At 39.7% G+C, this 12,301-nt stretch overlaps 1 protein-coding gene across 1 annotated transcript in view; it reads left to right on the forward strand.

Moving 5' to 3' along the window:
- Positions 1–12,301, forward strand: part of kdm1b (lysine demethylase 1B) — a 79,885-nt gene that overhangs the window by 44,645 nt on the left and 22,939 nt on the right. The window contains exons 13-17 of the mRNA XM_073024010.1: positions 1,065–1,236; positions 2,563–2,690; positions 5,376–5,507; positions 7,260–7,334; positions 7,923–8,039. Coding sequence (XP_072880111.1) covers positions 1,065–1,236; positions 2,563–2,690; positions 5,376–5,507; positions 7,260–7,334; positions 7,923–8,039 — 624 coding nt within the window. The remainder of the gene's footprint in view (positions 1–1,064; positions 1,237–2,562; positions 2,691–5,375; positions 5,508–7,259; positions 7,335–7,922; positions 8,040–12,301) is intronic.

The following is a 12,301-nucleotide window of genomic DNA, read 5'->3' on the forward strand; positions in this document are numbered from 1 at the left end:
TATACAATTTCAAATTTTTTTTATCATTACAACAAGCCTTCACTTTGTCAATATAAAGTGAAGGTTTATTGTAATAGGATACAATTCTTGATTTCCTTTACTGTTAACCTTTCCCTATCATTATATTGGTTTTTAGTAGTTGTTAATGTACTTTGTTTATTTTGAAATGTAGTTTTAACAATTTTTGTTACAGAAATTTTGTTACAGAAATTTTGTTACCCAGAGCATGCCCCTTTCTGACTGTTACCATCAGGTGGGAGATACAGAAGCCTCAAGGCACACACTCAGCGATTCAGGAACAGCTTCTTCCCCTCTGCCATCCGTTTCCTAAATGGACTTTGAAGCTTTGGACTCTACCTCACTTTTTAAAAATATACAGTATTTCTGTTTTTGCACATTTTTAATACTCTATTCAATATACATAATTAATTTACTTTATTTATTATTATTATTTTCTCTCTCTCTGCTAGATTATGTACTGCATTGAACTGCTGCTGCCAAGTTAACAAATTTCATGTCACATGCCAGTGATAATAAACTTGATTCTGAGAATGGTACCTCATTCTGCCCTTTCTGAAAGAAACTAATCAACTGTGTGCTAGTTTAGTATTTTTTTTACTACTTGTAAGTTAACAGTCAAACAAGAGACCTTATTTTAACCCCTTCCCCTCCTTTACCTTTCCCCTCCAAAGTTGTGATGTTGGCTGTTTTGAGGAGGTAGTATAGTTTCATTTCTTCTTTTCCTCCTCTTCTCCTGTACTCCCCTGCCTTTCACCTCCTGCTCCTCTCCCCACCATGCCCTGCGCTCCCCCACCAATCTGTGTTATCTTGTCATTGATCCATGGGCAGACAAAGAAACTGTGCGCAATTGCGTATGTTGGCAAAGCAGTTTGCAATAGCAATGAATTGCATTATTGCCTATAAAAGTTATTTAATGCTGTTATATTGTTGTAGATGACTGTTACATCATTTATCATGTGAGCAGAAATATTAATTATTGGATTGCAAAATAAAGCAATTCTGCATAAATATTGTTCAGTTCTTTTGAAATTATTTTTATGCAGCTTGGAAGCAAGATGCACAAACTGGGAGATAGATGTGACCTGATAGAAGAAGGTGGAAATGTGGTTGACCCTTCCATTGACAAGTCCATTGACTTTCATTTCAATGCCATGCTGGATGTTGTGGCAGAGTGGAGGAAGGACAAGAAGCAATTTCAGGATGTTCCGCTTGGAGGTGGGTTACATCATGTAGGATTTCCTTTTATGTTACTTGCATTGAAAGAATTTATTGATATTGGCTTTTGGAAGGACTACCGAAAAGTTAAGTAGGAATGCCTTTATGCCATGCTGTTTGCTTTGACGTCATCTATAAACTAAATTCACATAACCACTTAATAAGTTTGACAAATTTTAGCTTGTACTGTAAAGGATGAAAAATGGAGAAGCCCAGAAAATAATAACTACAAGAGCTCATGAAGTGAAATAATATGCCTTCATCTTTTGTTGCTGGCATTTGTATCTCAGCCCTTAGTTGCATACATTTACATAAAATTATTCTCCATACTTATAGAAAGCTGAACATTTTTCACTCGCATACCTGAGAACTTGGCCTATTCAGCTGTTCCATCCTGTCTTCTTTCATTAAAGATGGAATTCTTTCTCACTGGCTTCATAATCCAAATGCAAAATCATGTAGATACTAAAAACTTAAAACAAGTTATTTCTAACATTTTCTGCCGACATGGTTATGATCACTTTATTTTGCAGAAACACAGAAATAGTTGTTTTCTCAAGATTTTTGCAATGAAAATAAAATTACTCAAGCTTTTGCATGTGCATAATAAGTACATTCTTCAGAACAACAGATTAGGAGGGTAGGGAACATACCCTCCTCTTGTATTTATTGAATATTTGCCATTGAAGTCCTATATCTGTGCTGATTTCTTGACCTCTGTCTTCCAGAATATAAATTCTTGTGACAGGCCTTGTTAAGGTAACCGCATTCTGCATCTCCTGCCACTAATAGTGCTGTATCATTTTAATTATGTTAAGGTGTCTGCATATTGGGAGGATGATTATTGCTTTCTGAACTAGAGGCTTAAAAAAATGGGTAATATCTCCATCAGTGTCTTTTTTTGTGAAACACAAGCGACACCTGCCCCAACAATGAATGTTTGTACCAACATATTTTCCCTTCTCTCATGTCAAAACAGGAAACTTGATTGACAAACATTGTCTGAGCACTTGCTTCTTTTTTCACTCAACACATCATTGGTCCAATGATAATGCTTAGGTTCAATCATTCAACACATTGGTATGAATTCCTGGTCAGTTGTTGCCAAGCGTAAGTGGTTGATGTTTTTAAGTCATGTTCTCCAAGCTGAATGGAAAGTTTTGAGCTTCCTTGTTTTCAGACTTTGGGGGTAAAAAGAAACAAGTATTCCTTTGGTTGTCAGTGGACTGCTCTGGTCTCTGGAAATGGCTTATTTCTTTATTCCATATTAGCCTCTTCAAAGATTAAGAGATGTGTTGTGACTAACGGCAAGTTTTCTGCATGCAGAAAAGATTGAAGAGATCTACAAAACTTTCAGTCAGGAATCTGGTGTTCATTTCAGTGAATTAGAAGCCAAAGTGCTACAGTTTCATCTTGGCAATCTGGAATATGCCTGTGGGAGTAATTTGCAACAGGTAAGAAACTGACTATTACAAATATTCAAAATATTGTCAAAATATGATTTGTATTAGATAATATTGATCTTAGTGAAAATATTGCTTTGTTATGTGACATGAAAACTGATATCAATATCATGTTGCCTTTGAAACTGGAAGATTAATTTGTGCTAACTAGATATTAGGAGAATTGTTAGATTGACCAGCAAACAAGTTGTATGCATGTGGTGTTAGTATTTGCAGTGATAATTGAAAATATTGATATATTTAGGAGGAAGGAATGTTAACCCTGAGAGCAAGTGGATAATTCTTGAGAATATTGGCATTATGGAGAGTTGGATCTACTTTGGTAATGGTGGCTGGTTTGCTTAAATCTTATTTGCACTATTGAATGTGACGCATAAATAATATATTTATAGTGATAATAAAATATTTGACCATTGACAGTAGTTAGAAAAGAGGAGCAGAAGCATTAAGTCTAGAAAAGGTCGAAGTTTTTTTTGGTATTGGACAAGACTAAATCTGGTAACATTTGGAATTACAGAACTGTATACCGCCCTCAGCTGCAGGCTACGTCTCCCTTCTATAATTTCAGTTACCAGCACTGTGCCAGGAGATAATTTGTTCATCAAGATGTACAAAAAAGCTGGATGAACTCAGCAGGTCAGGCAGCATCCGTTGAAAGGAGCGGTCAACGTTTCGGGCCAAGACCCTTTGTCAGGACTAAAGAAAGAGGGGGCAGGGGCCCTATAAAGAAGGTGGGGGGAGGGTGGAACGTGCCCGGTGAAAAACCAATGAGAGGAAAGATCAAGGGGTGGGGGAGGGGAAGCAGGGAAGGGGATAGGCTGGAGAGGTGAAGAAGGAATCTAAGGGGAAAGCACTGTGGGTTGCAGAAGAAGGCAGAATCATGAGAGAGGTGATAGGCAGCTAGAAGAGGAGACAGAGTGAAAGTGGGATGGGGGAAGGGAGAGGGAGGGAATTACTGGAAGTTGGAGAATTCCATGTTCATACCAAAGGGCTGGAGACTACCCAGACGGTATATGAGGTGTTGTTCTCCATCCGAAATTTGGCCTCATCATGGCAGTAGAGGAGGCCATGTATGGACATATCTGAATGGGAATGTGAAGGAGAGTTGAAGTGAGTGGCAACCAGGAGATCCTGCCTGTTGTGGCGGACAGAGCGTAGGTGAAGCGGTCCCCCAATCTGCGTCAGGTCTCACCGATGTAGAGTAGGCCGCACTGGGAGCACTGGATGCAATAGATTACCCCAGCAGACTCAGAAGTGAAGTGTTGCCTCACCTGGAACGACTGTTTGGGGCCCTGAATGGTGGTAAGAGAGGAGGTGTAGGGACAGGTGTAGTACTTATGCTTGCAGGGATAAGTGGCCAGTGGGAGATCTGTGGGGAGGGAACAATCCCTGCGAAAAATGGAGAGGGATAGAGAGGGAAAGATGTCCTTAGTGGTGGGGTCCTGTTGAAGGTGGCGGAAGTTGCGGAGGATAATATGCTGGATCCGGAGGCTGGTGGGGTGATAGGTGAGGACAAGGGGAACACGGTCCCTGTTGTGGTAAAGGGAGGATGGGGTGAGGGCCGAAGTGCGGGAAATGGAGGAGATGCGGGTGAGGGCATCATCGATGATGGATTTGGGATGTCCTGGAACGGAAAGCCTCATCCTTGGGACAGATGTGGCAGAGACGGAGGAACTGGGAATAGGGAATAGAGTTTTTGCATTTGGCAGGGTGGGGAGAGGTATAATCAAGGTAGTTATGGGAGTCAGTGGGTTTATAGAAGATGTCAGTGGACAGTCTATCTCCAGAGATGGAGACCGAGAGATCGAGAAAGGGGAGAGAAATGTCCGAGATGGACCAAGTGAATTTGAGGGTTGGGTGAAAGTTAGAGGCAAAGTCAGTGAAATTGACGAGCTCAGCATGGGTGCAGGAAGCAGCACCAATGTAGTCGTCAATGTATCAAAGGAAAAGTTGGGGAGCAGTACCAGTATAGATTTGGAGCATAGACTGTTCCATATAACCCACGAAGAGGCAGGCATAGCTGGCGCCCATGCGAGTGCCCATAGCTACACCCTTGGTCTGAAGAAAGTGGGAGGAGCCGAAAGAGAAGTTATTAAGTGTGAGTACCAGTTCCGCCAACCTGAGGAGTGTGGTGGTGTTGGGGAACTGGCGAGGTCTATTGTCCAGAAAGTAGCGGAGGGCTTTGAGGCCTTCTTGATGGGGAATTGAAGTGTATAAGGATTGGACATCCATGGTGAAAATGAAGCGGTTGGGACCGGGGAACTGAAAGTTATTGAAGAGGTGGAGGGCATGGGATGTCTGCTCATTATTTGGAGCAGAGCTTCATGTCTTTGGCTGAATAAATATAATAGAAAAAGATATGAGATTCATACAAACAGGCTTTTCATCCTGCTGGGTTAGTTGCTTGGAGCAATTATCAGTTTGCAAAAGACTTCATTAAGTTACAAGCCGTCTTTTAAGGTTTCTGTGACATGTATTTTTGAAGACCTTAATGCAGTTTAATTGATCATGACACTCGTTGCATTGAGGATTAAGCAGGGAGAGAGTTGAGATTATTTGCTTACCTGTCAAAGGTTAGAAGGCATTGATACTAGAGCTACATTATCACTTTCATTAAGATGCAGTTAGACGTGCTACTACCTTTCTACTTATAATTATTTTTATTTTGTACTGCAGGTGTCTGCTCGTTCCTGGGACCACAATGAGTTTTTTGCCCAATTTGCAGGTGATCATACACTCTTCACATCAGGTTACTCATCTGTCATCAATAAACTAGGTGATGGTCTGGATATACGACTCGATATGCCAGTAAGTTTAGGATCATATATAGCAGTATTTAATAAATTGAGCCAGAAATATCTAAAGCAATATATTGCAGTGATGCTAATAACACATTATTATATGCTAAAGGCATGATTGCTTAATCATCTCTGGAGTAGGTTTCATCAGATTTGTACCTTGTTGCATTAAAGCATAATAAAATAATTTTATTAGTATTCATAAAAACGAGTAATTTTTAAATGCTAATGGCTGATCTCTGGAACTTGAGTGAGTAAAATGTCCAATTTCATCCTTTGAAATTTTACTTTGGATCCTCTTTATTTTGTGATTAATAAGTTTCTGTAAGTTTTTGTAATATTTCAATATAGTAAGTTGCTTCAATTGAATTAGCATGGTTCAATTGAATTGGTGTCTTTACTATGAATAAAAAATGTTATTTTTCCCTTTTTTTTGTTAAATTGTTGGTTGTTATTTTCCCAGAAAGTTTGGCCATCAAAGATAATGCAACCAGCTGTAATGGCCAGAATTATCCACTTTAAAATAAGGATGTATTTTTTCAATTCACCTGTCCTTTTAATGAGAAGGAAGATTTAAACAGCTTCATGATTTTAATGCTGACAAAAATGACAAATTTGCTGATGATACAAAGATTGGAGGTGTAGTGGACAGTGAGGAAGGTTTTCAAAGCTTGCAGAGGGATTTGGACCAGCTGAAGGAATGGGCTGAAAAACGGCAGATGGAGTTTAATGCGGACAAGTATGAGGTATTGCACTTTGGAAGGTCAAACCAAGGTGGAACATACAAGGTAAATGGTAGGACACTGAGGAGTGCAGTAGAACAGAGGGATCTGGGAGTACAGATACATAATTCTCTAAAAGTGGTGTCACAAGTAGATAGGGTTGTAAAGAGAGCTTTTGGTACATTGGCCTTTATAAATCAAAGTATTGAGTATAAGAGTTGGAATGTAATGGTGAGGTTGTATAAGACATTGATGAGACCGAATTTGGAGTATTGTGTGCAGTTTTGATCACCTAATTACAGGAAGGATATTAATAAGGTTGAAAGTGCAGAGAAGGTTTACAAGGATGTTGCCAGGACTTGAGAAACTGAGTTACAGAGAAAGATTGAATAGGTTAGGACTTTATTCCCTGGAGTGTAGGAGAATGAGGGGTAATTTGATAGAGGTGTGTAAAATTATGATGGGTATACATAGAGTGAATGCAAGCAGGCTTTTTCCACTGAGGCCAGGGGAGAGAAAAAACCTGAGGTCATGGGTTAAGGGTGAAGGGGGAAAAGTTTAAAGGGAACATTGGTGGGGGGGGCTTCTTCACGCAGAGAGTGGTGGGAGTGTGGATTGAGCTGCCAGATGAAGTGGTGAATGCGGGCTCACTTTTGACATTTAAGAAAAACTTGGATGAGAGGGGTTTGGAGGGATATGGCCCAGGTGCAGGTCAGTGGGACTATGCAGAAAAATGATTTGGCACAGCCAAGAAGGGCCAAAAGGCCTGTTTCTGTGCTGTAATGTTCTATGGTTCTACATGTAATTTGATTGCCTTTGAGGGAATAAAAGCAACAGCATTCAAAGAACTGAGCAGCTAACTAGTTTAGGGGCAAGTAATGCAATACATGATAAATTTAGATTATTTTGTTACTTTTTAATTCATATTTTTGCTTTGAAATTTTAAGATCAAGGTTGATTCAAATTATCTTTCAGTTCAAGTGAAGCAAATAAATATTTAAGTCGATTATAAAAGTTTGTTAATAATGTTATCTTCACAGGTAGTGTCCATTAACTATTCAGGTGATGATATTTGTATTGGAACAGCTAATGGAACATTATGGACAACGCAGAAGGTAAACTTCCCAGCATATTATATAATAAAATTCCATGCAGGCATTAATATATCTACAGAAATGTTTATTAACTATAGTAAAGAAACTGAACAATGAATAATCGGAGGGAAATGCATCTGTTATAAAATTACAGTAGTCCATTTATGTTATTTTACCAAGTTAGAGTCAAATAAATAATCATCCTAACTTGTATCCTTGGAAATGAATCATTAAGGTGGTATGATATTGTGTAATGATGCCATTCCAGAAGACCAAGATGTGTTTTGACACCCTTCCAGTGGTACCTTTCTGAGCTACTTGAGGAATCTAGCCAGGCTCTGATGCAAGTGTCTCTTAAATTCCTCTATTAAATTGTTTTGTGATTGTATTGCATTATGTTTGGTTTCCTCAGAAGTGGAAAGACATCACCTTGACAAAGCTGTAAAGATCTCTCTGTAAGGAAATAACTCCAGCCAGATCAGTTTTTGATTTTGTTCATGGTTGAAAAAGGAATGGTAAATCTTTCAGTCTGTTAGAATGTTTTAAATGCTTAAGTGGCATATTGTGTCCCAAACAATTCATTGATATTTGTTGGTTGGTCTTTTGCAGGTTTTGGTTACTGTTCCTTTAACATTACTTCAGAAAAACACTATTCAATTTTATCCACACCTGCCTGAAAGGAAAATTAAAGCAATCAACAGTTTAGGACAAGGGGTAATTGAAAAGGTAATTAAGTCTGATTAAATCTGGTATTATTGGAAAGTTAACAAGATTCCTTTTGTGAAGATAAACTAATGGGAAAAATATTGACATTTAATTGAGTGTTTTCATTCAGTCACTTAAAAACTCAATTTACTGTTTAATCAAAATTAGTTCAAATAAGAAATGCCTGATGAAAGTGTGAACTTGGAATTAATTACAAGCTCTTGTTTTTGTAAATTGGAGGTATGATTTTTGAATGGCTTTACTGTTAATAGGTAATTAGACAATACATCGTTATATTTTGAAATTATCAATCTATTCCTTTTGGAACACTTGTCTTGCTGCTTTGCATGACTGACAATGAAGCTCTGAGTGGCTTGGCTTGTGCTTTTAAGTTGTCAATTGAGCTGTTTCAATTTCATGTTATTTTTCTGAGAAAGTGGGGAAACTGATTGTAATATTGATGGTGGGAGAAAGTCCATGGAGTTTGAGCCATAGTTGAATAATAGCTCTGCATCCAACCATGTAATCTGGGTGGTTATTGCAGCCTGAAGGGTTATGGACTGAGAGCTGAGAGTGTTCACTACCCTCCAGTTTAATGGCAGTTCAAATGTGGCTAACAGTGATACAAATATTTCATCCCGGGCTCCTGCAGTTTCTTCTGTAGCCTCCACTGTGAACTTGGATGTTATATCTACCTTCATACCCTTTTTAAGACATCCATCACCTGCTGTAATGCTGATTGGCTTTACAGTCAAGTAAGTTACAAGACTTCTTCATTTACTTTCTAGATCTGAAGACTTCATGGTAAAAACAGGATTTTTTTTTTCATTAAGGACCTTGCCTATCTCCTGTAGTTCCACACAAAGATGTTTCCTTTGGTCTTCATGGACCCTATTTTTCTTTCTGTCTGTCCCTCGCCCCCCCCCCTCCTAAATATACTTTTTCGGGATTACAGTCACTGCAATCTGCAGCCTGTAATTTCCCACAGGGAGGTGTGCTTTTGAACCACCTGTACGATCTGGTGTTCTTGTGGTATCCTTAAATATTCAGTAAACTGGACTTTTGAGAATGCAGGTATGGCTGCAGTGGTCATTGCTGGAGTGGACGTTGGCTGGATTGAATCTTTGGGCCAGTTTGAAGTGGTAGGGCCCAAGCTGGAGAGAGGTTAACAAGCTAATGTTTGGCCGATTAAAGCACCAAACCAGATTAAGAAGATTAAGGTATTGAGGCCAAGGGTGGAAAGCAAACCAGTTCAGCTCACAACTTCATACTCGTCTCAGTGCTGAACTAACACTGTAGCTGCAGCCTATAGCCATCAGGCTCCTGGACTGGATGCAGCACTGAACTGGCTCCATGGCTATGAACTTGTTTTCAGAGACTTTGCAGTTCATGTTCTGTGGATTGTTTGTTTTTTTTGTACGATTGATTTGTTCTTTATAGTACGTTGGAACAATGACTGTTTTTGTGGTGTGGGGCTTTTCGTGAATTCTATGGTGTTTCTTTATTTTGTGGCTGCCTGCAAGAAGACAAATCTTAATGTTGTATATGGTATACGTACTTGGATAATAAATGTACTTTGACTTTGATGTGCCTAGTCCCCATTTAGAACTTAAACTTGTAGACTAGTTCTATCCCTTTCCTTAAATACTTTAAAAATAAAAGTTATAGATAAAGGTCTCAAAGTGGTCTCCCATTGTCACCTCAGTCACTTGCTCTATTATCCAAGAGTAGGTCAAGCTTTGACTTCTCTCAAGTAGGGTTCTTTATATTTGGCCCAAAAAGAATTTCCTGAATGTACTTAACAAACCTCACCCCATTTAAGCCTTTAATTATATGGCAGTCCCAGTCTCAACTATCACCACCCTATTATTTTATCAGCTCTCCATAATCTACTTATATATTTGTTCTTCTAATTCCCATTGACTATTTGAGGACTAGTAGTACAATCCCAATAATGTGACCATCCCCTTCTTATTTCTCAGCCCCACCCATAAAGCCTCACTGGATGATCCTTCAGTAATTTCATCTCTTGACTACTACTGCTGCAACATTCCCTTTAGTCAAAAATGGATTTCCTTCCCACCTGTCTTTTCTCTGCCCCTAGTACCTCTAACCCACAGTGTTATGTTGCCAGTCTTGTCCCTCCCTTAACCATATTTCCATAATGTCCCACTCCCATGTAGCTATCCAAGCACCAGGTTCATCCCTCTTGTCTGCCAGACCTCTTGCAATGAAATAAATATAAAATAATCTAATAGTCTTTGCTCAGTCCCTGCCATTCTCCTGCTTGTCATAGCTATTCAACTTGCTGTCACTGACCTCTGTATCACTTTCCAGCCTGTTATTTGCTTCAGTGATGATTGGGATACCATCCCTCTGCCACTCTACTTTAAACTCACCCTAGTAGCACTAGCAAATCTGTCTGCCAGGATATTGGTCCCACTCCAGTTCAGATATAACCCGTCCTGCTTGTACTTCTGCCCCAGAAAATCACAGTGGTCCAAAAATCTGAATCCCTGCCACACATTAATTTGCTATATCTTTTATTCCAGTATTGTTACCCTTATTTGCACGTAGAAATGGAAGTTATCCAGAGATTCATTCCTACCCTCGAGGACCTGCTATTTAACTTCTTCCCTGGCTCCCTCTATTCACACCACAGGACCTCAATCCTCTCTCTACTGATATCATTTGCACCAACATGCACAATAACTTCTGGTTGCTCTCCCTGCTCCCTGAGAATATTCTGCAGCAGTTTAGAGACATCCTGTACCTTGGTACCAGGGAAGCAACACACCATTCCAAAGCTTCTTTTGTTGCTCCACAATTTCCTTTCCATCCCTTAACTATAAAAACCCTGATCCTAGGAGTCCTGTCTGCACCCTTCCTTCATGAATCCCAGAGAATGTCTTGGTGCCACAGACCTGGCTCCTGCTGTCCTCTCCTGAATAGTTATTCTCCCTCCCTGCTCTCCCCAAGCAATATCCAAAACTGTATATTCAACCATTGGCTGCTCTGGGGGTACTTGCTTTCCTTTTATTGGCTGTTGTATCTTATAATTAGCCAATCAGAAATGTCTTTCTGAAAAACTCTTCTGAACAATCAAAATGTGTCCTTTTTAAGCTTCCACCTGCTGCTCACTTCCTGGCTCTCAGAACCTCAATTAGCGTGAAGGATGTTCAATAACAGAAGTAAAGAACGTTCTGAGTATTGTAAAGGAATAGCCTCAAGTCATCAGCATGAGAACCATTGATACAGGAAAGAGAAGGACGTTGCATTGAGAATTTCAAGAACATTCCAAATGTTATAGGAAATGGGAGCAGGAGTAGGCCATCTGGCCTGTCGAGCCTGCTCCACCATTCAATAAGATATTGGCTGATCTGACCACAGGCTCATCTCCACCTACTTGGTTTTTTCCCATATCCCTTAATTTCCCTACTATGCAAATATTTGTCTTAAATAAATTTACTGAGGAAGCCTCCACTGCTTCATTGAGCAGAGAATTCCGCAGATTCACCACTCTCTGGGAAAAGCAGTTCCTCCTAATCTCTGTCCTGAATTTACTCCCCCAGATCTTGAGGTTATGTCCCCTAGTTCCAGTCCCACCTACCAGTGGAAATTACTTTCCTGCCTCTATCTGATCTATCCTTTTCATAATTTTATGTTTCTATAACATCTCTCATCCTTCTGAATTCCAGCGAGTATAGTCCCAGGTGACTCAATCTCTCCTTATAGTCGAACCCACTCACCTCTGGAATCAAGCTGGTGAACCTCCTCTGCACCACCACCAAAGCCAGTATATCCTTCCTCGAGTAGGGAGACCAGAAGTGCACGCAGTACTCCAGATGCAGCTTCACCTGTATAATATACAGTTGCAGTATAACCTCCCTGCTCTTAATTTCAGTCCCTCTAACAATGAAGGCCAGCATTCCATTTGCCTTTTTTTAAAAACTTTTTTTATTGTTTTCAAATTTACAGAATAAATGTGTATGAGAAAAAAAAAATGTGTTACCCAGCCCCCCTCCCCTTAACCCCTCCCCCCTAACATCCCTATTAGAAAAAAAAAGAAAGAGAAAAAAAAAAGGAATGCCTGGATATTGGAGGGTCCCCACATGCTCCACGGAGTTCGTAATAACTTTGCCTTCTTGATAGCCTGCTGCACCTGCAAACCAACCTTTTGCGATTCCTGCACTAGCACTTCCAAGTCCTTCTGCACAGCAGCGTGCTGCAATCTTTTACCATTTAAATAATAATCTGACCTTCCAAAGTGGTTGACCTTGCAT

Source organism: Hemitrygon akajei, chromosome 20, assembly GCF_048418815.1.
Source record: "Hemitrygon akajei chromosome 20, sHemAka1.3, whole genome shotgun sequence".
In the NCBI taxonomy this organism is placed as follows: domain Eukaryota; kingdom Metazoa; phylum Chordata; class Chondrichthyes; order Myliobatiformes; family Dasyatidae; genus Hemitrygon; species Hemitrygon akajei.